The sequence below is a fragment of the Berghia stephanieae genome, chromosome 7 (assembly GCF_034508935.2).
Source record: "Berghia stephanieae isolate SIO BIC M18660-M18661 chromosome 7, UCSD_Bste_1.3, whole genome shotgun sequence".
Lineage (NCBI taxonomy): Eukaryota > Metazoa > Mollusca > Gastropoda > Nudibranchia > Aeolidiidae > Berghia > Berghia stephanieae.
In genome coordinates, this window is record NC_088366.1 from 19617783 (window position 1) to 19643486 (window position 25704).

General features: G+C 36.3%; 2 protein-coding genes across 2 annotated transcripts in view; one reads left to right on the forward strand and one right to left on the reverse strand.

Annotated features, from left to right (window-relative positions):
- LOC144976169 (uncharacterized) overlaps window positions 1-2265 on the forward strand; it is a 13359-nt gene extending 11094 nt beyond the window's left edge. The window contains exon 4 of the mRNA XM_078920350.1: window positions 279-2265. Coding sequence (XP_078776476.1) covers window positions 279-442 — 164 coding nt within the window. The 3' untranslated portion in view covers window positions 443-2265. The remainder of the gene's footprint in view (window positions 1-278) is intronic.
- A 10813-nt stretch (window positions 2266-13078) lies between these two features.
- LOC144976170 (uncharacterized) lies at window positions 13079-23152 on the reverse strand. The gene is made up of 4 exons (XM_078920351.1): window positions 23103-23152; window positions 20790-21048; window positions 13691-13855; window positions 13079-13337 (listed from the first exon to the last, which is right to left on the reverse strand). The coding sequence occupies exons 2-4, from the start codon at window positions 21007-21009 to the stop codon at window positions 13174-13176; spliced, it is 549 nt and encodes a 182-aa protein (XP_078776477.1). The 5' UTR covers window positions 21010-21048; window positions 23103-23152; the 3' UTR covers window positions 13079-13173.
- Window positions 23153-25704: the final 2552 nt, after the last annotated feature.

Sequence of the window (25704 nt, forward strand, 5' to 3'; positions counted from 1 at the left end):
GGAATGCAATGTTGTAAGCTTCTTAGCCAAACGCATACTATCTATAAATATAGATAGTATGCGCTTGGCTAAGAAGCTCACAACATTGCCATCCGGAAATGCAACAAACCAACACACAAAACAATGTGTAACCTTAAACGTTTATAGTCTGGTTAATACAGTTTGGTGAGAATTAATTATAAAATGGATGGCAAAAAAACAATAACAAATACCCGAGTGACGTCATCTTCATTCTATGTATATTATTATCTTCTTTACGTTTTTTTCTTTTCACCCAGTCCTCTTCATCCTCATTGGCTTCATCATCTACGGTGTGGAGATTTATGATGAATATTATCAAGATTACCACCTGGGCTACTCGTTCACGATGAGCATTGTGGCAGGAGTCATTATCCCTTTGGGGGGTGGAGAAGTATTTCTCGCCACTTTTGTCCAGCAATAATAGAACAAATTATTCCGTAATAATATCATTAATTTTATCACGTGGCCCATTGCGTGTATCAGGTATTATGACGGAATGAACTAGAGGGGGGGGGAATAATTAAATGCAGACTCAAGATAATCAGAGTTGAGACCATAAAGTGTAACCCAATTTCATTTGTGACCTTCCGCCTCAAAACAGTATGTCAAGATGAAATAGATACTGGGAATTGAAATTGATCGACTCAAACATTTTAATTTCTCTTTGTTATAAGAAAGATAAGTCGTGACGTCACACCTCTTCCGATTCCAAACTCATTGGAAGTGTTTTGAATTGAATTCGTATCACTTTTCCATCAACACTTGTCTTACCGTAATATATTTTGTTTTATTATATCACTGTAAAGCGCTTAGACCCTGTGACAACGGAGTAAAGCGCTATATTAATGCCATTTATTATCATTATTAATATGTAACTAATCCTTCCGCGAACTAATAATGAATATGTTACACATTGAATCATAATGTGACAAAATTATTGCTAGCAGCAGAGGCGGATTCTTAATATCACGGGGCGTAAAAGACCGAGGATGCACGGCATTAATTTATTGACGACCTGCATTTATTCAGACTAGAAAATAAGATACCATCACTCTGAAACCAAAAGAGGAATTAAACAAGGCATGTATCTAGTCCTCAGGAAGAGTGGTTTTACACTTCCAATGAGATTGGAACCAGTTTTTACATCATATTTCTGTTCCCTATTATTGTGGAGAACCAAAACAATTTCTCTCATTGCCAAAAAATAATAGTGTTCTATTTGCCATTATTTTATTTCAAATTAAGACACTAGGGAGCTGGTGTAAGATAAAGGATCTGAACAAGTGTAAGACAAAGGTGCCAGACAAAGCAAGAAAGAAAAGTACAAGAAAAAAAAACTGATAGCACGTCTACCCGCAAATCAGAAGATCTGAAGTTCGATCCCCAGTCGAGGTAGACTGATTTTTGGGGATTATTTTTTTTTCTTGTATTTTTCTTTTTTGCTGTGTCTGGCACCTTTCATACACACTTGTTCAGATCATTGTTCTATTTCTCAATTCACTTCTTGGGGTCCGAACGTAGCCATCGTTAACTTATAGATAGAATGCGCTTGGCCAAGGAGTTCACAACATTGCCATCCGGAAGTATAACGGACCAACACACAAACTCTGTGTAACCATGAACTTTTATAGTCTGGTTAATACAGTTTAGTGAGAACAACTCACAAACGCGGATGGCAAAAACAATAACAAAGGCCTGAGTGACGTCATCTGCATACTATCTATAGCCTGACACTGACAAAAGAATGACGTCAAAAGACAAATCGTGGGCCGCGAAAGAAAACAAAGCGTGAGTTGTATTCAATAGTTCAACCAATGGAATCACCTTTTTCCTCGAGCTCTACTAACAACAACCCACTAGACGCAGCAAAAACCTAAGCATGTCGTCAAAATTTAAGTCCTAGAAAGTTCTTGTGTCAGGCTATAGCCAGAACGAAGATGACGTCACTCAGGTCTTTGTTATTGTTTTTTGCTATCCACGTTTATGAGTACTTCTCACTGAAAATGTATTAACCAGAAAATATAAAAGTCCATGGTTACACAGAGTTTTGTGTGTTGGTCCGTTGTACTTCCGGATGGCAATGTTGTGAGCTTCTTAGCCAAGTGCATACTATCTATAAGTTAAAGGTTGCTACGGTCCGAATCACCTGGCCATAATACAGATTTGAGGCGATGGGGACACATTAGGAGTTGACTTTGAAAAAACCTGCTATGTCACATTTCCATCATTCAGAGAAAAATACCATCATTTGTCATTTTTATTATTATTATTTATTATTATTATTATTATTATTATTATTATTATTATTATTATTATTATTATTATTATTATTATTATTATTATTATATTATTATTATTATTATTATTATTATCATTATTATTATTATCATTATTATTATTATTATTATTATTATTATTATTATTATTATTATTATTATTATTATTATTATTATTTATTATCATATTATATTATCATCATCATGATCATCATCATGATCATCATCATCATCATCATCATCATCATCATCATCATCATCATGATCATCATTATTATTATTATTATTATTATTATATTATTATTATTATTATTATTATTATTATTATTATTATTATTACTATTATTATTATTATCATTATTATTATTATTATTATTATTATTATTATTATTATTATTATTATTATTATTATTATTATTATTACTATTATTATTATTATTATTATTATTATTATTATTATTATTATTATTATTATTATTACTATTGTCTACAACATTTGACAAGTTTCATGGTGATTCGTTAACACATTTTTCAAAGATTACTGAAGCTGACTTACGTGATTGCATTATGTCGTCTCCAACTAAAAGTTGTGATTTAGACCCCTTAAATACTGCCATTTTAAAAAAATGCATTGATGTAATTTTAACACCATTTACATGTATTGTTAATAATTCGTTGCAGTCAGGTGCTGTACCAGACATTTACAAAGTTGCTCATGTCAAACCCCTTTTGAAAAAACCTGATCTCGATAAAGAGAACTTAAAAAACTATCGCCCTGTCTCTAATCTTCCTTTTCTCTCTAAGATCTTAGAAAAGCTTGTTTTGAAACAATTACTGTCTCATCTTAAAAATAATTGTCTTGAAGAAAAATTTCAGTCTGCTTATAGGCAACATCATTCGACGGAAACCGCACTTGTTAGGGTTGTTAATGATCTCCTCTCTGTTATAGACAATGGTTCATGTTCTTTGCTGAATTTGCTTGACCTATCGTCTGCTTTTGATACTATTGATCACAACCTTCTTCTCAAACGTCTTGAAATTACTTATGGCGTGTCTGGTGCAGCGCTTGATTGGTTTAGGTCATATTTGTTTAATCGTAAACAGATTATTACGGTGGATGAATATAGATCGGAGGAAATCTTTCTTGATTGTGGGGTTCCCCAGGGTTCAGTACTTGGACCCGTTCTTTTTGTTTTGTACGTTGGCCCTCTGTCTAAAATCATCAGAAGTTTTGGTCTGTCTTACCATCAATACGCTGATGATACGCAATTGTACTGCGTTTCCAATATGAGAAATTTACAAGAAGTATCAGCCAATAGTAAAAATTGTATCCAAAGTGTTAAGAAATGGATGAATGAGAACAGACTGAAACTGAATGATGATAAGACGGAGGTGCTGTATGTGGGGAACAGGAAGTAGAAAAGTGAAACAGATTTGAAGTTGGGGGATGCCTCTATTCAAATTGTTGACAAAGTGAAAAACCTTGGCACATTCTTAGACTCTGGACTGTCGATGGAGCATCAGGTTAATAATTTGGTTAGATCTCTCTTTTTCCAACTAAAAAAGATTGCTTCCATTAGACGGTTCATATCTGAGGATGTGACCAAGCACCTGGTTGTGTCCCTCGTACTATCGAAATTGGATTATTGTAATGCTCTGTTGTTTGGCGTTTCGCAATACAATCTGAAACGTCTTCAGATTGTCCAAAACAGCGCTGCCAGACTAGTATTTATGAAGCGTAGGTGCGACTCTGCCGGACCTCTACTTCATGACCTGCATTGGCTGCCTGTTGAGAAAAGAATTAAATTCAAAGCTTGTGTTTTAGTGTATCGTTGTCTTGAAGGTACTGCCCCTTCCTACCTTTCAGAACTAATTGAAAGATATTCAAAACCCCGCCCCTTACGTTCGGCCAGTGATTCCACAAAACTAGTTGTCCCTCGAATTCGGAAAAATGCTGGAATGAGATCCTTTTCTCATTTCGGACCCTCTATTTGGAACGCCTTACCGCAGAGCATTCGTGAAAAAGAATCTTTGTCTATTTTTAAACGTTCGCTTAAAACATATTTGTTTCGATTTTAGTAGATGGTATGAGAAGCAAGATAGGTTTGGTTTGTGTTGTGTGTTGTATTGTGTGTGTGTGTATGTGTGTGTGTGTGTGTGCTTGTGTGTGTGAATGAGTATGTTTCAGCCAAAGTAATTTGTAATTTAAGCGCTTAGAGTCTGGTGTCTCGGAGTTATAGCGCTATATAAGTTTTCAGCATTATTATTATTATTATTGTTATTATTATTATTATTAGTAGTATTATTATTATTATTATTATTATTATTATTATTATTATTATTATCGTCGTCATTATCTTTGTTAATGCTAATAAAAGATTAAAACACGACCTTACATTATAATCTGACAAATTTAATGAAGTGACCAATTTTTTAAAATGAATTCGGATTCATATTGTCAACTTTACTAAAAACGTCTTATGTATATTGAGACCCTTTGCTTTTACTAAATTAAATTTAAATAAAATATTGTATTATCTAAATATAAGTAGCTTGTCTTTTTTGTTGTTGTTGTGAAAATTTTAGATGCTGGCATTTATTGAGGTTATTAAAAAAAACGAAGTCGAAGGGTTAAATCCGACGTGTAGACTTATTGCAAATAAAATAATGTGGCTATGTGGTCTAGTGGTATGACACTCGCTTTCAGATCAGAAGGTCCTGGGTTCGAGCCTCGCTCGGCGCATAGTTGAGTCCTTGGAAAAGGCTCTTTACTCACATTTTCTCATCGTACTCAGGTATAGAATGAGTACCTGGCCGTTAAGAGCGTTGTCTCGGTCTATTAAAAAAATTGTAATATCGCCTAACAGGTGTCATGTCTCGTCCTACATGTTAAGTGTTGCTGGTAACCAGGGACCCGTGTAAAGCGCTTTGAGCACTTTTAGTGGATATTACGCTATATAAAAGCTCAAAAAAATACAATTCAATTGGATCCTGAATCTTAGCATGGGGTGGGGGGGGGTGGAATATGCGACCCACCGTCTCTAAGCGGTATTATGTCGAACTGGAATCGATTCTGGAACTAAATTTATAAGTAAAAATATGATAGATCAATAAAGTTTATTTGTTGAAATGAGTAGAATAAATACAGTTCCAAAAAGTAAATAAACCAAAAATGTCCTATTTCTGTTCATTTGAAGTTTTAATTCACTCTTTGATGGCATCCACCTCGCGCAATACAAGACCATTTTGAGACGGTGGATCACATACTGACGTTTAAGAGGGCAGCGTGGCTCATCAGTACGGCCTTTGCTTCGTACCCGAAAGGCACCGAGTTTTGATCACCCGCCGCTGCTCTGTGTGGCCTTGAGCAAGTCACCTCTCCGTAGCTCAATTTGCGGCGCTGCACTATGGATGACGCCTGGGTTATTCCAGTCTTCCCTTGGGATAGACCCTAGAGACAAAATTTCCCTGTGGGGTGAATAAAGGGAATTATATTTTATATTTTAAATATTTATTTAGGAAAGACTATTTACTCACATTTTGTCTCTCCGTACTCAAGTGTAAAATGAAATCTTGGATAATATGTATCAGCTTTGTTTCTGTCCGAATAAATTTTAGAATTTAATAAGCGCCTAACAGGCAGCTTACATGTTCAGTATGCTTACTTGTCTTGCTTTCCCTTTGAGAATGACAAGAAGGTCGTTAATCTTCTGTTTTGTTTCTGTTGCTGCTGTTGTTGTTTTGTTTTGTGGGTTGTTTTCTTTTTTTTTTTTTTTTTTTTTTTTTTTTTGGTTTTTTTTTTTTTTTTTTTTTTTTTTTTTTTGGGGGGGGGGGGGGTTTTGTCTTTATATATTTTCATTTTTGTCATCTCTGATCCTTCCCCTTCTAGTCCCACACAGGTATAACGCATTTTTATCTCAATCCGGAATTTTTTCCAGTACTCCCAAAGCTGCATGGATAAAACTGTATCCACCAAAAGAGAAAGATAGAATGAATTTCCGCTGCCTATAGATAGAATGCGCTTGGCCAAGGAGTTCACAACATTGCCATCCGGAAGTATAACGGACCAACACACAAACTCTGTGTAACCATGAACGTTTATAGTCGGGTTAATACAGTTCAGTGAGCATTACTCATACACGCGGAGTCAAAAAACAATAACAAAGACCTGAGTGACGTCATCTGCATACTATCTATAGATAGTTCGAAGATGACGTTATTCGGGCCTTTGTTATTGTTTTTGCCATCCGCGTTTGTGAGTTGTTCTCACTAAACTGTATTAACCAGACTATAAAAGTTCATGGTTACAAAGAGTTTGTGTGTTGATCCGTTATACTTCCAGGTGGCAATGTTGTGAACTCCTTGGCCAAGCGCATTTTATCTATAGCAAAATTCGAACCAAGGCCCATACAGGTTCGGGGCTTACCACAAGATCAAAAAGTCGCAATCTTCTGTGTTAATTTTGAACAATGCTCAGCATCTCGGTAGAGGAAACTTGAGTATAACTTGTGCACTTATAGATAGTTCGAAGATGACGTCACTCATGTCTTTGTTATTGTTTTTTGCCATCCGCTTCTCACTAAACTGTATTAACCAGACTACAAACCTCCAAGGTAACACACAGTTTTGTGTGTTGGCCAGTTTTACTTCCGGATGGCAATGTTGTGAACTTCTTAGCCAAGTGCATACTATCTATAAATATAAGTGTTTGCCAAGATTCACAATGGATATCACAATGGACGAGACGACATGACGTAAACTGAGTGTATTCAATTGGATTCAGTAGTCTGATGTCACGCCGCAACGGCGGCCATCTTGGTTCTAAACAAAGAAAATCATTACTTTCTATTCTTCAAGCTGGCTACCTTTTCATATGCCTTGTGATCAGAATGTGTAAAAGTCAAAACATGATCAAATTTATGTTTTTTTTTCCCCTCTGGATACGCTTTTATGCTCGCCGGAGAAATATTTCATACGGGCGTCCGCCATTGTTCCGATAGTTTAGAGCCAGTGTTACTAAGTTACGATGCGTCATTAGGAAGGAAGTGATGTTACGACTATAGATAGAATGCGCTTGGCCAAGGAGTTCACAACATTGCCATCCGGAAGTATAACGGACCAACACACAAACTCTGTGTAATCATGAACTTTTATAGTCTGGTTAATACAGTTTAGTGAGAACAACTCACAAACGCGGATGGCAAAAACAATAACAAAGGCCCGAGTGACGTCATCTGCATACTATCTATTGAATCCTATTTCCATTCCGGTCCGTCTTGCCCTCCATTTGACCTTTCCTCTGAGACGGTATTTTGTTTTATCATAATAAAATGAGTGCAACTCACTCGTTTTCGTTGCCGAACCGTACATGAATCGAACGCGAACGTTTTATCTTGGAATTAAAATTTCTTTCAATTTCCTACCAGCAAAGTGAAACAACACACGGAGTTTCATCTGTTTTTGTTTTTAGAACACCTTTGGATGATCAGTTCCCACTAAATAAATGTTTGAATAGATAGTGTGCGCTTGGCTATGACGTTCACAACATTGCCATCCGGAAGTATAACGGACCAACACACAAAACTATGTGTAACCATGAGCTTTTATAGTCTAGTTAATACAGTTTAGTGAGAATCACTCACAAATGCGGATGGCAAAACACCATAACTCAGGCTTGAGTGACGTCATCTTCGTTCTATCTATAGTAATATAAACGTTTTAGGTTACACCAAAGAGCGTGTAGGTAACGATTGTTATGTTACCAAGAGCTCTCACTTCCCGCTTTTGGTGAAGCCAAGCATCTTCCGTCTTCTACTCGTATTTTCTTCATTGTATCAGTAAGCCTAGCGCGCATGATACACGCGGAGCACACCCACCTCGCTGTCTGGCCTGGCATGCGACAATAGCATTGCGGTTAAGAGAAGTGAGAGCTCTTGGTAACTACGTTACCCTACACACTCTTTGGTTACACGGAGTTTTATTTGCTTGTATGTTTCATGTGTTTGTTGTGAGTAAAGTACAGAAATGTATAGATAGTATGCGTTTGTCTAAGAAGCTCATAACATTGCCATCCGGAACTATAACGGACCAACACACAAAACTGTGTGTATCCATGAACGTTTATAGTCAGGTTAATACAATTCAGTGAGCATTACTCATAAACGCGGATGGCAAAAAATCAATAACAAAGACCTGAGTGACGTCATCTTCGAACTATATATATAGATAGTATGCAGATGACGTCACTCAGGCCTTTGTTATTGTTTTTGCCATCTGCGTTTGTGAGTTGTTCTCACTAAACTGTATTAACCAGACTATAAAAGTTCATGGTTACACAGAGTTTGTGTGTTGGTCCATTATACTTCCGGATGGCAATGTTGTGAACTCCTTGGCCAAGCGCATTCTATCTATAGCGTCTTTGACCGTAGCCATCGTAAAGTTAAAGCCTAACACTGATAAAAAATGTTGTCAAAATGCCAGTCTTTTGCCAACAAAGAAAACAAAAAATTGTGAGTTGTATTCAATAGTTCAACCAATAAAATAACGTGTTTCCTTGAGCTCTACTAACGACAACTCACAAGACGCTACACAAACATAATGACGTCAAACAGCCAGTCCTTTTCGGTTTCAGTGTCAGGCCGAAGCCATCGTTATGTTATAGCCTGACACTGAAATCCAAAAGGACTGGCAGTTTGACGTCATTATTTGGCTTTTGCACCGCCAAGTGAGTTGTCGTAAGTAGAGCCCATGGAAACAAGTTATTTCATTGGTTGAACTATTGAATACAATTCACGATTTGTTTTCTTTTGTGGCAAAGACTGGCATTTTGACGTCATTTTTGGTCAGTGTCAGGCCATAACTTTACGAAGGCCACAGTCAGGCTCTAACAATACGATGGCTACGCTTTGACACGCTATTTATTCTCGAACAGGAGAGGAAATTGAATGCACTCAGATTACAGCCTTAGTCGATATTACAATTTATTTCCGACAGAAACAACGGTGAGAGAATCTGAGTAAGGAGTCTTTTCCAAGGACTCAACTATAGATAGTTCGAAGATGACGTCACTCAGGCCTTTGTTATTGTTTTTGCCATCCGCGTTTGTGAGTTGTTCTCACTAAACTGTATTAACCTGACTATAAACGTTCATGGTTACACAGAGTTTGTGTGTTGGTCCGTTATACTTCCGGATGGCAATGTTGTGAACTCTTGGCCAAGCGCATTCTATCTATACGCCGCTCAGGGCATAACTCGAACCCTTCCTGGACCGCAAGTGTCATATCATTTAACATCACAAATGCCAAAGGAGGTGACCGTTTGGTCGAACAGACATTTACTGGATATGGAATGAATGAATATGACGTCACTCGGCTCTTTGTTATTGTTTTTAGACCAGCAGTTGGGTGATCAGTTCTCACTAAATCCCTCTGACAGACTATAGAGGGAACGAATTTTATGTCACTCGGGTCTTTGTTTTTATTTTCGCCAGTTATTTTGGTCAATAGCTCTCACAACAGTATATTAATCAGACTATAAACGTTCAAGGTGACACATATTTTTGTGCGTTGATACGTTATATCCAGCTGGCGGATGTTGTGAATAAACGCATTGCATCAATAAACGTTAAAAGTTACACATAGTTTTGTACGTTTATACGAATGATCTTACGGACAGAACAGGATAGTATTTCACATAAACGCATGCAACAATAGCTATGTCTTAAATTCTTATATCTCCCGTTTGGAATAATCACATTATTTAAAGACCCTCATTATGCTCATTCACCATCTTCGGAAAGTACCACTGTCAAAAGCCTGTGGAGCCTGTGCGTAGCCTTCGGACACTCATAGCCTGACACTGACCAAAAGGCAAGTTTATGACCACAAAAGAAAACAAACCGTGAGTTGTATTCAATAGTTCAACCAATAGGATCATTTTTCCTTGACAACTACTTACGCCAACTTACTACTGCTGCAAACTGAGGTCATTCACTTTCCATTCCGGTCCGTCTTGCCCTTCATTTGACCTTTCCTCTCATTCGGTCTCTTGTTTTATCATAGCAAAGTGAGCCAACTCACTCGTTTTTTATTTGCGAAACCGAACAGGAACCGAACTCGAACGTTTTATCTCGGAATTAAAATTTCTTTCAGTTTCCTTACAACAAAGGGAAACAACACAAGGAGTTTCTTTGTTACTGTTATTAGTACACCTTTGAATAATTAGTTCTTACTAAATAAATATTTGAATAGTAATTAATATAAACGTTTTAGGTAAGACGTGGTTTTGTTTGCTGGTGCTGGTATGATTCACGTGTTTGTTGTGAGTCATCATCATCATTGCCTTTTTCACCCTGGCCTGGGTCAGGGTATAGGCCACAGGCAAACAGTTTCCATCCTTCTCTATCCTGAGCTAACTTTTCAAAAACTCATTTCATGTGTTTATGACATAGAGCTACTGGTTATTCACGAAGAGGAGACCAAAACGAAGGCACTCAGTTTACAGCCTTACTTTGCTTATTGCCGATCGCCTCCTAATCTTCGGACTGGAACGCTTTGGTGGCTTCTCTGATTTGTTGAGCGAGTTCTTTCCACTCATTTCGGTCTGTTGCGATGGATCTCAGGTATTCTAAATATTTCTCGCAACTCACTTCTTGGTGGTCATCGAGGTGCTTAGGGTGTCCAATAGATACCTCCCCCCCCCCCAAATGTATACATACTCTAAATAATTGTAAACCAGCTGTTTATTATTATTTGTTTAAATTTCGACAAGTGTAAGAATTAACGAACATCATTCTATCGTTTTTATCACCGCTTGTTCTCAAACTGATGTACATTTTGTTACATTGCAATCAAAGCAACGGAAACGCACAATATTATCAAGAAATGAATTGAGTAGGAAAGTGCCAGAAGACAACAGACAATAAAAACTTCGCAGCGGCGATGGGGGCTCAAACCCGCGACCTTATTGGTACGACAACTCCGCCTGGCCGGGGAGATCGTGACTCTACCGTATGAGCTGTTGTCTTCTGGCACTTTCCTACTCACTTCATTACTTGTTATTATCAACATGAGTGCCTGCTCCACACACTTTTCTGAATATTAACAAGATAGTATTCCTTTGGTATTTACCTTCATTCGCGTTCAATGATTGCTCTAACTCAGCAATTGTTGTAGGTTTTATTGCGTAAACTATGTCCTATAGGTACCCTCATATAGAAATCAGTTCAGTGCCTTGGGCTGGTGAACGTAAAGGGTATTAAAGAAAACCCCTCGGTGGACCATCTGTTTGGCAAGATCTCACCATGGAAGAAATTTAAACTGCCCTATCCTACTTTCAAGTGTTCACTAGTGCTAGGTTGTTGCAGCAAGTCCACCTTAAGGGGCGGTTTGGGTCTGATTATTAGGAAGAAAATAACGTAGCAAATCGAGTATCAGCACAAATAATGTATATTTTTCACCAAAAATGTTGTTTTTTTTAAAACTTATACTGATGATACAGAATGATTAAACCGCCCAATATAGGTAAGTAAATTTCATTTTAGAAAAGACCCAAACCGCCCCTTAATGAAACAACCCCGCTATATATAAGGTTTTGATAACGTCACTAGGAAGCCAATTATTTAAAATACAAAAATATATACATATATATATATATGTGTGTGTGTGTGTGTGTGTGTATGTATGCATATATATATATATATATATATATTCAAAGATCAATTTTATCATTAACAGTTTAGCACAAAAGAGTGATATTGTGCGCTGATACGATTCTTGAAAAAAGTATGAGCTCACCCGCGTGTCCCCAATGAGAGCTCGCTGTATATACCGGTTTTCTTCCAACCGAGTCATCGATCAGATGATTTGTTGGTGATTTGCTGAACGCTTTGTTTATTCGTCAAGCTAAATAACATTACCTATAGAAGGAACGATGTTGAGTTCACTCAGCTCTTTGTTATTGTTTTTGGCCACCCTTTGTATGAGTAGTTCTTACTAAATTCTATCAATCAGACAATAAACATTCAAGGTCACACATAGTTTTATGTGATGGTATGTTATATCCGGCTGGCGTACGTTGTGAACCTTTTTGGCTAAACGCACAGCATCAATTGTGATGTTGGATAGTTCAAAAACTCTGAACACTTTTTATCATGTAATCACTTTGAGCACATTTTGCAATGTAACTAAAGACTCGAGAAATTGGAAAATTGTGATAGTGTGACTAGTGCAGCTATGTGGTCTCGTGGTATGACACCCCATTTCGGATCGGAAGGTCCTGGGTTCGAGCCTCGCTCGGCGCATAGTTGAGTCCTTGGAACAGGCTCTTTACTCACATTCTCTCACCGTACTCAGGTTCAAAATGAGTACCTGGCCGTTAACAGCGTTGTCTCTGTCCGAAAAAAGAATGTAATATCGCCTAACAGGCGTCATGTCTCGTCCTCCATATTAAGTGTTGCTGTAGGCAAGGGAAGGGACCCCTTGCAACGCGCTTTGAGCACGTTTAGCGGATATTGCACTAGATATAAAAGCTCAATTTTTTTTCAAAAATCGAAATCCATTCTGTCCAAATGGAGAAAACGAAAAGGTTTGTATAATAGCAGAGTAGAATCGATTTGCATCAATTATTTATTTTCATCATTCTTTTGCTACTGCGACAGAGAAAAAAATTAATTACCTAAACATTCTTTTACATATTTAAATTGTGTATGTGTTTGTTTGTTTTTGTTTTTGCTTTTGTTTTTGTTTGTTTTTTTTTTTTTTTGGGGGGGGGGGTTTGTGGGATTATTTTTTTTTTTTTTTTTTTTGTTTATGTTGTTGTTTTGTTTTTCCTTTGCTTTAATCAGATCATGTCTAAATGCTGTTCTTGAGAGGCTTTCCTATTCTTTAGTCATGCACCCAGCAAAGATCAGGACTGCTCCAAAAGGCAAAAGGATTCCAGCCACAATGCACAAAGCATAGGAGTAGTCGATGTCGTAATCCGAGAAATAGTCGTCATAGATTTCAACCCCGTAGATGATGAGACCGATGAGGATAAAGATGACTTGAGCGGTGGGAGGAGGGGGGGGGGGGCGGGAAGAAAAGGAAGAGAAAGTGTTTTTTTTTTAATGATGATGATGTTGGTGAAGGTGGTGGGAGTGATTGATGGTGACAGTGGTGGTGGTTGTGGTGGTGGTGGTGGTGGTGTTGGTGGCGGTTATTATGATGATGATGATGATTATGATATTGATGATGATGATTATTATTATTATGTGATGATGATGATGATGATGATGATGATGATGATGATGATGATGATGATGATGATGATGATGATGATGATGATGATGATAGATAGATAGATAGAAGTGGTGGTGTGGAAGTGATGGTGGTAGTAGCGGTGCATGATATACTCACAAGCAGCCGAAATACATCCGATACACCCTACACACAACGAACGGTGTGCTGTCTTGCCAATGAGGACACATATCACCAACGCAATAGCCAGCAAACCACCAGCCAAACCAAACAACAATCCTATAATCATCATTGCTCGAGTTGCCTCAAACTCCGTGGAATAGTCTAGTCAGATTAAAAACAAAAAAATAGTTTCTGCAAACAAAAAACCTTGTAACTCAGATATAAATCGATTAAGATTAAGATAAGATAAGATAAGATACACTTTATTGATCCTGAATGGAAATTATCATAATGTTATACACCATACATCGTTATATTAGCACAGATTTATACACTCTCATGAACTAATTGATGAAAATACGTAGCTAATTAAAAGTAAAATAAACATTACCTTCAACTTGAAATCTTTTCAAAAACTGTCAAACCTGGGTCTTCCCATGTTTGAGAGTATTTGGCAATAATGAGGGCCATTTTAATCAATCAATATTAAAAGGACGAATTTTCAGGCCGAAGTATTTTTAATGGCTATTTTTTTTTTCAGAGTAAAACAGATATGAAGAGGGGGCGAATGGAAAAAAGGACAAGCTAAGGCCCTAAACTGATTGCATTCATTTTCGTCTCCGTTCGATTCCAGCTCGTGAATAGCCAGTGTGTCACAGAAGCTATATAAAAGTTATGTAATTTACTGGCAACAAACATATGAAACATTCCAACACACAAACACGTGTAACCTAAAAGGTTTATATTACTATTCATTCATTTATCTAGTTAGAACTAGTCATACAAAATGTGCCTTAAAACAATAACAAAGAAACTACGTATGTTGTTTCACTTGATGGTAGAAAACTGAAGGACATTTTCATTCCGAGATAAAAGTTTCGCGTTTGGTTTATATTCGGTTCGGCAATGGGATCGACCTATCCATATTCAGGTTCTCGTCCAACCGAGTCATCAATCACATGTTGTTGCTGTCCAACGATTGAATATTTATTATCAAATGTAAGCACGCTGGCTTTTTCATGAACGTTGTAAACATACCCATGTGTGTCAAGCTGAACAAAATGACCAATCGTGATATTAGATATTTCAAAAATGTGAATAGTTTTCACCACATGGATCACTTTGAACTACACATTTTACAATGTGACCGATGACCTCGAGCACACGGAAAGGTAATATAGATCATCTCCATTGAAAACGAGAGGGGTCACTCACTTTGCTATGATAAAACAAGAGACCGACTTAGAGAAAAGGTCATACTGAGAGCAAAACGGATCTGAAAGTAAAATGGATGCACTCGGTTTGCAGCCTAAGCTTTCATTTTATATTTCTTTATGTAACTTTCCAGCTCTATGATGGACTGGTGCTGTCTCTTATCCAGCGGCTGGAGCCTTTGAGTGTGTACTATTATTATCTATTAGAGATGTTAATGGTGTGTACCCTTCAGTTCGAAGCCTTTAACGAGTTAACTTCCGTACTCTGTTGTTTTTTTTTTAAATAGTGTTTAAGAAGGTGGCCAACACATACCGCTCAACAACCATTTAAGCAAAATTACAAAAGACACATCCCCTTCCTGCCCCTTAAGTCAACACCCCAATGAAACAGTAACACACCACTTGCTTGAATGTCAACCTCTTGAAGACCTGAGATGCACATTCCTCCCACCAAATCCAAGTAACACACTTTATAGTCACTTGGAACAACTACAAAAGACGTCTAACTTCTACGTCATAGCACAAGACCGAAGGGCTAGAGCTCCGGTGGTCGCTGGTTCGGATAAGTAAGTAAGTAAGTAAGAAGGTGGCCAGAAAACTCGTCCTTCAAATATAGATCGATTTATATGACCCTTATTTTGGTAAAACTTTCAAAACTGGGACTTCGCGAAGTCATTTAAAGGACGAGTTTTACGGACCAAGATTATTTAAAATGTGATATCTTTTTATTATTATTCAGAGTAGGGTCTATAAGGCAGAAATAAATTTAAAGATCTGAAAATGTGTGTGAGAAAAGGCGCCAGACAAAGCAGAGCGGAAAAAAAACAAGAAAAAGAAAACAGCCAGCTTCGACTGGGGATCGAACCTCAGACCTCCTGATTATCGATCAGACATGCTTCCACTACACCGTCTGAGGTTATCCGATAAGTGGATTCAATAGATAGTTCGAAGATGACGTCACACAGGTCGTTGATGTTTTTTTTGCCATCCGCGTTTATGAGTAATGCTCACTTAACTGTATTAACCTGACTATAAGCGTTCATGGGTACACACAGTTTTGTGTGTTGGTCCGTTATACTTCCGGATGGCAATGTTATGAGCTTCTTAGCCAAGCGCATACTATCTATACACGGCGAGCAGCGTGGTTCAAAGCAAAGGAAATCGGTACTTTTTATTCTTCATGCTGGCTAGAACATTTCACATGTCATGTGATCAGAATGCATAAAAGTCAAAATATGATCATATTTATAATGTTTTTCTTCTCTGGATACACTTTTATGCTCGTCGGAGAAATATTTCATAAGGGCGTCCGCCATTGTTCCGATAGTTTAGAGCCAGTTACTATGCGTCATTACGAGGGAAGTGACGTCATAACTGTTGAAGGCTATTGGCCGGGACGATTTAAAGTCTATAAGAGGCTGTGCACTTGGCTAAGAAACTCAACATTGACATACGGAAATATGACGAACCAACAAACAAAATAATGTTTAACCTTGAACGTTTATAGTCTGGTTAATACGGTTTCGGTAGATAACCACGCCTCTCGGACAATCGTCATAATGTAAACAATGGCAGTGATTGGTAGACACAGCAAACTACACATGTTTTACTATCGATGGTTTGTGCTTAATAAAATACCCACTGTTCTACAGCTTGATCAATAGAACCAACACAGAAAATGATGTGTAAACTTAAACGTTTATAATCTGATCAAGATAATCATGTGATAACTAGTCACCCATTTGGCGGTCTGAAAACAATAACAATGATCAGAGAGGGGTCGATTCCATTCACGTCACTGTTTATAAACAACCAACTATGTTTGTCCGAGCACGTGTGAGGGTGTGTCACAAATTCCATGTTTTGATTGGTCAAAAATCTACTGGTTAATTAACCAGTATATTTTTTACCAATCAAAACATAGAATTTATGACACACCTCCACATGTGCTCGGGCAAACATAGATAGTTATTTATAAACGATAACGTGAATTAAATTGCCCTCTCTCCGATTATTGTTATTCTTTTTATACAGTCAAATGGATGACTAAGAATCACGATTTTTCTCGATCATATTAGAAACTCATAAAAAATTTTCTGTTTTGGTTATATTGATCAAGCGGTTAGAACAGTGGGTATTTTACTCACACTTATTGGTGCATTGCGTTTAGGTTTTAAAAACTCATAACATCCTTAAACGTTTATAGTCTGATTAATACAATGGGGATGATCTATATTACCTTTCCATGTGCTTGGGGTCATTGGTCACATTACAAAATGTGCTAAAAGTGACCCACAGAGTGAAAAGTGTTCACAATTTTCGAACTAGCCAATCAATATCACAATAGGATTCAATAGTCGTAACGTCACTTCCTTCCTAATGACGCATAGTAACTTAGCAACACTGGCTCTAAACTACCGGAACAATGGCGGACGCCCGTATGAAATATTTCTCCGGCGAGCAGAAAAGCGTATCCAGAGGAAAAAAAACATAAATTTGATCATGTTTTGACTTTTACACATTCTGGTCACAAGACATATGAAAAGTTCTAGCCAGCTTGAAGAATAAAAAGTAATGATTTTCTTGGTTTAGAACCAAGATGGCCGCCGTTACCGAGCGGCGTGACATCAGACTACTGAATCCAATTAACCAGTAGATTTTTCACCAATCAAAACATGGAATTTGTGACACACCTTCACACGTGCTCGGACAAACAAAGTTGGTTGTTTATAAACAATAACGTGAACGAATTCGACCTCCATCTGATCGTTGTTATTGTTTTTATATTGACAAATGGGTGACTAGATATCACATGGTTTTCTCGATCATATTAAAAATATTTAAGTTTACACATAATTTTCTGTGTTGATTCTACTGATCAAGCGGTAGAACAGTGGGTATTTTACTTAACACATACTATCGATAGTAAAACCTGTGTTTAGATTGTTGTGTCTACCAATCACTGCCATTGATGACGATTGTCCGAGAGGCGTGGTTATCTACCGGTTAATTGGTCATTTTGTCCAGCTTGACACATGTGTATGTGTACAACTTTCATAAACAAAGCAGCGTGTTTACATTTATTAAAAATATCCAATCGTAAGACAGCAACATATCATGTGATCGATGACTCGGTTGGACGAAACCTTGAATATAGATCGTTCCCATTAACCAGTTGATATTTCACCAATCACAACAGGGAATTTGTGACATACTTTAACACGTGCTCAGACAAACATTGGTGGTAGTTTATAAACAATAATGTGAACGATATCAACCTCTTCTAATCATTGTTCTTGTTTATATACCGCAAAATGGGTGACTAGTTATCACACTGTTTTCTCGATCATGTTACAAACGTTTAAATTTACACATGTTTTTCTGTGTTCGCTTTATTCATCGAGCGGTAGAATAGTGGGTATTTTATTTACACACACGTCATCGAAAGTAAAACATGTGTAGTTCGCTATGTTTACCAATCACTGCCACAGTTTACATAATGACGAATGTCCGAGGGGAGTGGTTATCTAGGTGTCAATTTAGTGAGAACCATATTTAAAAATGACTGGCAAAAAAAACAATAAAAAAAGACCTGAGTGACGTCAAATTCGTTCTATCTATACCATCGATAGTAAAGCCGATGAAGTTCGCTATGTTTATCAATCGCTGTCGTTGTTTACATCATGAAGACTATCAGAGAGGTGTGATTATCTAAGTGCCTATTACTCATAAACATGGATTGCAAAAAACAATAACAAAGAACGCGGTTCCACTTTAAACCGAAGCCATCGTTAACTTTTGCCTAATACTAAGACCCATATCTTCACGTCATTTTTAGGTTTGTGGACCGCCTAGTGAGTTGTCTCTTGTCGTGGTCAAGGAAACAAGTGATCCCATTGGTTGGACTGTTGAATGCAACTAACGATTTGTTTTCTTTTGTGGCCAAAGACTTGTCTTTTGACGTCATTTTTTGGTCAGTTTACGATGGGAACGGTCAGGCCATGAGTTTACGAAGACCACCTTTGAACCCTCGCTGCATCACAAAACAAAAACATTGTACAGGAGAGGACGAGGATGAAAGAAATAATATATCAATGATTTACGCTCAGCCAAAAAGTTCACAACATACGCCAATAGATAGTATGCAGATGACGTCACTCAGGCCTTTGTTATTGTTTTTGCCATCCGCGTTTGTGAGTTGTTCTCACTAAACTGTATTAACCAGACTATGAAAGTTCATTGTTACACAGAGTTTGTGTGTTGGTCCGTTAAACTTCCGGATGGCAATGTTGTGAACTCCTTGGCCAAGCGCATTCTATCTATAGGAAATAACGTACCAACACACAAAACTATGTGTAACCTTAAATGTTTACAGTCTGAATGATACAATTTAGTGAGAACTACTTATAAAAATGGCTGGCTAAAGTCAATAGCGAAGTGCTGAGTGGCGTCAATTTCATTCTCTCTATCATGATTTTGTGCGTTTATCAAAAAAAAACTCACATGTGCAATCCGGAAATAACGTTCCAACACACAAAATTATGTGTAACCTTGAACGTTTATAGTCTGTTAATACAATTTAGTGAGAACTACTAATCTGGCTAAATTTCAATGACAAAGAGCTGAGTGGCGTTATTTCATTATCTCTATAGATAGTTCAAAGTTGACTTCACTCAGGTCTTTGTTATTGTTTTTTGCCCTCAGAGGTTATGAGTAATTCTCACTGAACTGTATTAAGCAGACTATAAACGATCATGGTTACACACAGTTTTGTGTGTTGGTCAGTTATACTTCCGGATGACAATGTTGTGAACTTCTTAGCCAAGCGCATACTATCTATATTGATTTGGTGCATTTATAAATTTAAAAAAATATAACATCCACCAGCCGCATATAGATAGTTCGAAGATGACGTCACTCAGGTCTTTGTTATTGTTTTTTGCCATCCGCGTTTAAGAGTAATGCTCACTGAACTGTATTAACCTGACTATAAACGTTCATGGATACACACAGTTTTGTGTGTTGGTGCGTTATACTTCCGGATGGCAATGTTATGAGCTTCTTAGCCAAGCCCATACTATCTATAACGTTTCAACACACAAAACAATGTGTAACCTTAAACATCTATAGTCTGGTTGATACAATTAAGTGATAACTGTGGATTGATCCTCGACAATATTGGAGGTTTCCACACGAAGAAGAAGAAGAAGAAGAAGAAGAAGAAGAAGAAGAAGAAGAAGAAGAAGAAGAAGAAGAACTTGTAAGAAGAGCTGGCTAAAAACAATAACAAAGAACTGAGTGAAGTTATTTCCGTTCTAGAAGTTGACGTCGCTCGGGCCTTTGTTAATGTTTATTGCCATTCATGTTCATGAGTGATTCTCACTCAACTGTATTAACCAGACAATATAATACGTTTAAGGCTACACATAGTTTTGTGTGTTGGTCCGTCAGACCGGATGGCAATGTTGTGAGCTTCTTTGCCAAGCGATACTATCTATAGATAGTTCGAAGATGACGTCACTCAGGTCTTTGTTATTATATTTTGCCATCCGCATTTATGAGTAATGCTCACTGAACTGTATTAACCCGACTATAGATAGTATGCAGATGACGTCACTCAGGCCTTTGTTATTGTTTTTGCCATCCGCGTTTGTGAGTTGTTCTCACTAAACTGTATTAACCAGACTATAAAAGTTCATGGTTACACAGAGTTTGTGTGTTGGTCCGTTATACTTCCGGATGGCAATGTTGTGAACTCCTTGGCTAAGCGCATTCTATCTATAAACGTTCATGGTTACACATAGTTTTGTGTGTTGGTGCGTTATACTTCCGGATGGCAATGTTATGAGCTTCTTAGCCAAGCGCATACTATCTTTACGTACTGTCCCATATCGAGTTGACATCTTCCAGCTTGTCACAGTCCGAGTTCACACACATTTCCCACAGACCAGCGTTATGGTCAAGGTCAGCAATATGGCTATGACTCGGCACTCGGAATGTTCCGCTGACCCAGTAGTTGGTGGCAACGCCGACGATGTGCAAGATATTTCCAAAAATTATGACGGATGTCCCAACAATCAGCAATGCTGTAAGGTGTCCCATGATTGGTTCCTGTTCTAGGACTAGATCTTCCTTGAGTATCTGGGGGGGGGGGGGGGGGGAAGAGAAGTAATACGAAGCTGCTGCGAGTTGTGGATTGTAAAATATAATGAACAAAAATGAATATAGCAGCTTCTAAATAAAGAGCAAAATACCAAATCTTGAACGTTTCGGGCTCAAAACCATTTTTCAGCCAGTTACAAAAACAATAATTATAAAAACATCCAGACTTAAAATCCAGACGGAGGGCAGTCGAATGGTTTTATATTTTTTTTATTAGTTTTTATTTGATTGACTGAAGTAGAATTTTGAGCACGAAACGAGATTTTTTTTGTTTTTATATTTTATTCTTTTTCGAAGTTGTTATATCCATTTTTATTTATTACTTTTTGAGTAGAAGAACACTGGTTTGAGTAAAGAGAGACTTATAGATTACAAAATAACTATGTATCAATGCTTTTTTTTTAGCTGTAGTTTGATTTGAAGAAAACAAAATCCATCAACAGCATTTTGACCCTTTCCTTCCTAACTAGAGGAAAATCGTCAACAGCCAACATATTTCTCATTCTTATTTTTTCTGTCCATCACGAAATTAACAGAAAAGTCTCTTGTGCATTGTGATGTAGATCTAGAGCTCGTTAAATAAAATGTGTGTTGAAAGAAATTACTGCTTTTGTTATTTCAATTTTATGTTGGTTTGTGGTGGTTTTGAAGAAAATCTTGAAAATGGCCAGTAAGGAGAGAAGATATATCTTTTATGCGCTTCGAAGCTTTGGCATAAGCCCTATATAATATGCATTTATATGTGGAAAGAGAGAGAGAGAGAGAGAGAGAGAGAGAGAGAGAGAGAGAGAAATTGAGCTGCATAAGAATATCTAATGAATAGATAAATGCATTTATTAAAAGGATATTTATATAGCTCATTAATTTATTTAATAGGATTCAATGCGCTTTACAGAGCTATAATATGTCTTCCTTCAGCAGATCAAGTTTTCATTTAGCACAGTGCAGATCGCCTATTATTATTATCATTTTTTTTCTACCAACAAACACTGTTAAAATATATGTCTCTGCCTATGCCGAGGTACTGTTCATTCAAGTTGGGTAATATGTAAATATTATAAAACAATAAGGCCGGGACCAGAAATTAATTTGGCAATCATTGTCACTTTACGCCGCTGGCCTGGCTCAATTTGGCTTGATTTTGTTACAAGACAAGACACGGTCTTGCTGAACTTTGGACTCCACAAAAAGGCTTGCTGTCAACTGAAAGAAAATGCAGTGCCTGGATAAATTATTATAGGAAACCACAAATTTTAGACAAGAAGCAAAAAATTATGGTTAATCTAGCAAACACGGGTTTTTTCTATATTTTTAGAATGTTCACAAAACAGATTTTACTTCAATAATCTGTTGATTGAATCAAATGACCACAAATTTGTCAACAAGTTGAGTGTCATTTTAATTAATCAATATCTGAAGTATTTTTTTTCTGTCCAAAAATGAAAAAAAATACTTGTTTTCTTAGAATACGCTAAAAAAAATATTTTTTAAGCTACAGAAAGTTTATTAATTACGAATAAATTTGTTTTGCCATTGAAAGAGTGTTTTAAAGCTACAGAAAGCTCCGGCTCTGTGGGCCATGAAGCTCTAAATGACTACTATACTAGCTTTATCAATTCAAAGGTTTTCAAGACCGTTTGAAAGCTAACTCCAAACGGTATAGATCTCTGATTCCTCTCTAATAAATAATATGCAACTGTTATAGGCTTTATCATTATTATTATTATTATTATTATTATTATTATTATTTATTATTATTATTATTATTATTATTATTATTTTATATTATATTATTATTATTATTATTATTATTATTATTATTATTATCATATATTTCATTATTATTATATTATTATTATTATTATTATTATTATTATTATTATTATTATTATTATATTATTATTATTATTATTATCATTATTAGTCTTCTAAATATTTCACAGAGTTTTTATTTCTTTTAAATTTTTAGAACATATTGATATATTACTATTAAGTTAAAAACACTCCACACTAAAGTGTGTCCGTTTACTCACCGCCTTCACGGAGCGTAAGGAATGAATGCACTCGGCGTACCTACCTTTGTTGTGAGCTTAACGAAGAAATGAAAGGTAATGAATGTCTATCGTGTTTTTGATCAGTAAAATTTGCTGTATCGGGTATCTTGTCAAATATTTACATATCTAAAAATTAGGGTCCGGGGTCAAGTGCGTATCATCATCATCATTGCCTTTTTCACCCTGGGTCAAGGTATTGGCCACAGACAAACAGTTTCCATCCTTCTCTATCCTGAGCTAACTTTTTAAAACTCGTTCCATGTCTTATTACTTCTCTGTATATCAGCTTCTTTAATTCTTCTCCATGCTCCCCGTGGCCTTCCCCTTGATCTCCTGCCCTGAGGGTTCCAGTCCAATACTTTCTTTGTTATAGTGGAGTCATTTCGTACAACCCCTGTTAAATGTTTGCCATTGAGCACAGACTTACTGCCAAACCTAAAAATTATAAAACTATTTTCTACGATATACATGCGAACCTTTTTTTTAATTAATGGTTTTTCTATCACCCTTTTGACTTAAGTGATCATTTATAAAATTAGCTAGGGCATAACGATCGGTCATTTGATGTTGAGAATCGCTATACGGCCGTCCTGTTGCCAGATTTATTTGTGCGCACCTAAAGACTTTCTTTCCAGACTGATTTTGATCGTTGATGGCTCGAAAGATTCTTCTCGATCTGTGTTGATTTTCACAATACCGTAGTATAATAGTTGAAATATGAGTGCATGCCGGACTATATACATGTTTGTCAAATTTGATTTTTTATAGTAACAATAAGGCTCCGGTACCACTGGACCAATCGTCACCAAATTTTGCATGGTGTTTACAATTGACATGATGATAAAAAAATGATAATAAATAATAATGATGATGACGATGATGATGATGATGACGACGATGATGATGATGATGATGATGATGATGATGATGATGATGATGATGATGATGATGATGATGATGATGAAAATAATAATCATAATAATGAATAATATATAATAATGATAATAATAATAATAATAATAATAATAATAATAATAATAATAATAATAATAATAATATAATAATAATATAAATAATAATAATATAATAATAATAATAGTAATATAATAATAATAATAATATAATAATAATAATAATAATAATAATAATAATAATAATAATAATAATAATAATAATAATATAATAATAATAATAATAAAACTAATGATAATGGTGACAATAATAATGTATTTAAAAGCAACATCTTATGTCATTTTTCAAGCAGTTTATAGTTGGCGTACCAAGTATATGTCTGAAGTGTGTATTAAATGTCAGTCAATTTTCTTTTATTCATGTTCATCCATTAAATTTTACAAGACACTAAAGACCCTTTACTACGTTCACTAAACCCGTCTTTAATTGCGTGTAAATTGTCAGCAGGCCATTCATTTTTAAAAAAGGAATTTAACGGTGCATATTGCACATTTAATTTAACCCCTTAAAGGCAAGACTAAATATCTTTCAAGCTAAATAGTCCCTATCATGTTATAATATATGGGGTTCCCGGCGATAGTTCAGTTGGTAGAGCCCTCGATTCAAACTCATAAGGGACCGAGATGGATAACGAGTGAAGTTGGGTTTCATTATTTTTTTACCTCCGCATTGTCCAACCTAGCAGTGATTGGGTAGCTGGGTCTACTATATCTGGCGTGAAGTACTTTGCAATAGACAAGCGTCCTTTCCAAATTATAGCGGGTAATAGATATTGTCAGTTTTATGCTATAGAATCCGAGATAAACTCGGCTCCATAAGCCTGATTCATGAAAAAAAAATTCAGTGCAATATCCACTAAATGTGCTCAAAACACTTTACAATGGGTCGCGTGACAACAACAACGCTGAACATTTTGGACGTGATGCCACCGCTAAGGTGCTATTAAAATTCAAAACAAAGACAATGCTGTTACCAGCAAGGTATAAATAGCGTGCGCTTGAAGAAGAAGCTCACAACATTGCCATCCGGAAGTATAACGAACCAACACACAAAATCATGTGTAACCTTAAAAAGTAAAAAACAAAAATGAATATAACAGCTTCGAAATAGAACAAAATTCCAAACACTGAAAGTTTTGGACTCAAAACCCTTTTTCAGCCAACAACAAAAAACAATAAAGGCATAAATACATTACTAAATTCCAGATAGACGACAGAGTTATTTTTAGGTCCTCTCTATCGTCTACCTGAAATTTAGTAAAGTAATGTCTTTATTGTTTTTTATTGTTGGCTGAAGAATGTTTTTATGCCCGAAACGTTCCGTGTTTGGTATTTTGTATTTTGTTCTATTTCGAAGCTGTTATATTCCTTTTTGTTGATTACTTTTTACAGTCCACAGCTTCTTGCAGCATAGTTACACTTTGACAATGTGTAACCTTGAACGTTTATATTCTGGTTAATATAGTTTAGTGAGACTTACTCATAAACGCGGATGGCAAATAAAAACAATAACAAAGACCTGAGTGACGTCAACTTTATCCTATCAATATACTTCACACTTCAGTATGGTCAGAGATTGTTAGTAAAGAGGCTTTTTCACCAAATCAACT

Bases quoted from the DNA above. Each gene is read 5' to 3' on its own strand.
- LOC144976170 (XM_078920351.1), bottom strand. From the start codon at position 21,009: ATGGGACACCTTACAGCATTGCTGATTGTTGGGACATCCGTCATAATT. The intron at 13,856-20,789 runs GTACGTAAAGAT...TAATCTGACTAG, and splicing joins TGTCAACTCGATATGGGACA to ACTATTCCACGGAGTTTGAG. The intron at 13,338-13,690 runs GTGAGTATATCA...CCACCGCTCAAG, and splicing joins CGGATGTATTTCGGCTGCTT to TCATCTTTATCCTCATCGGT.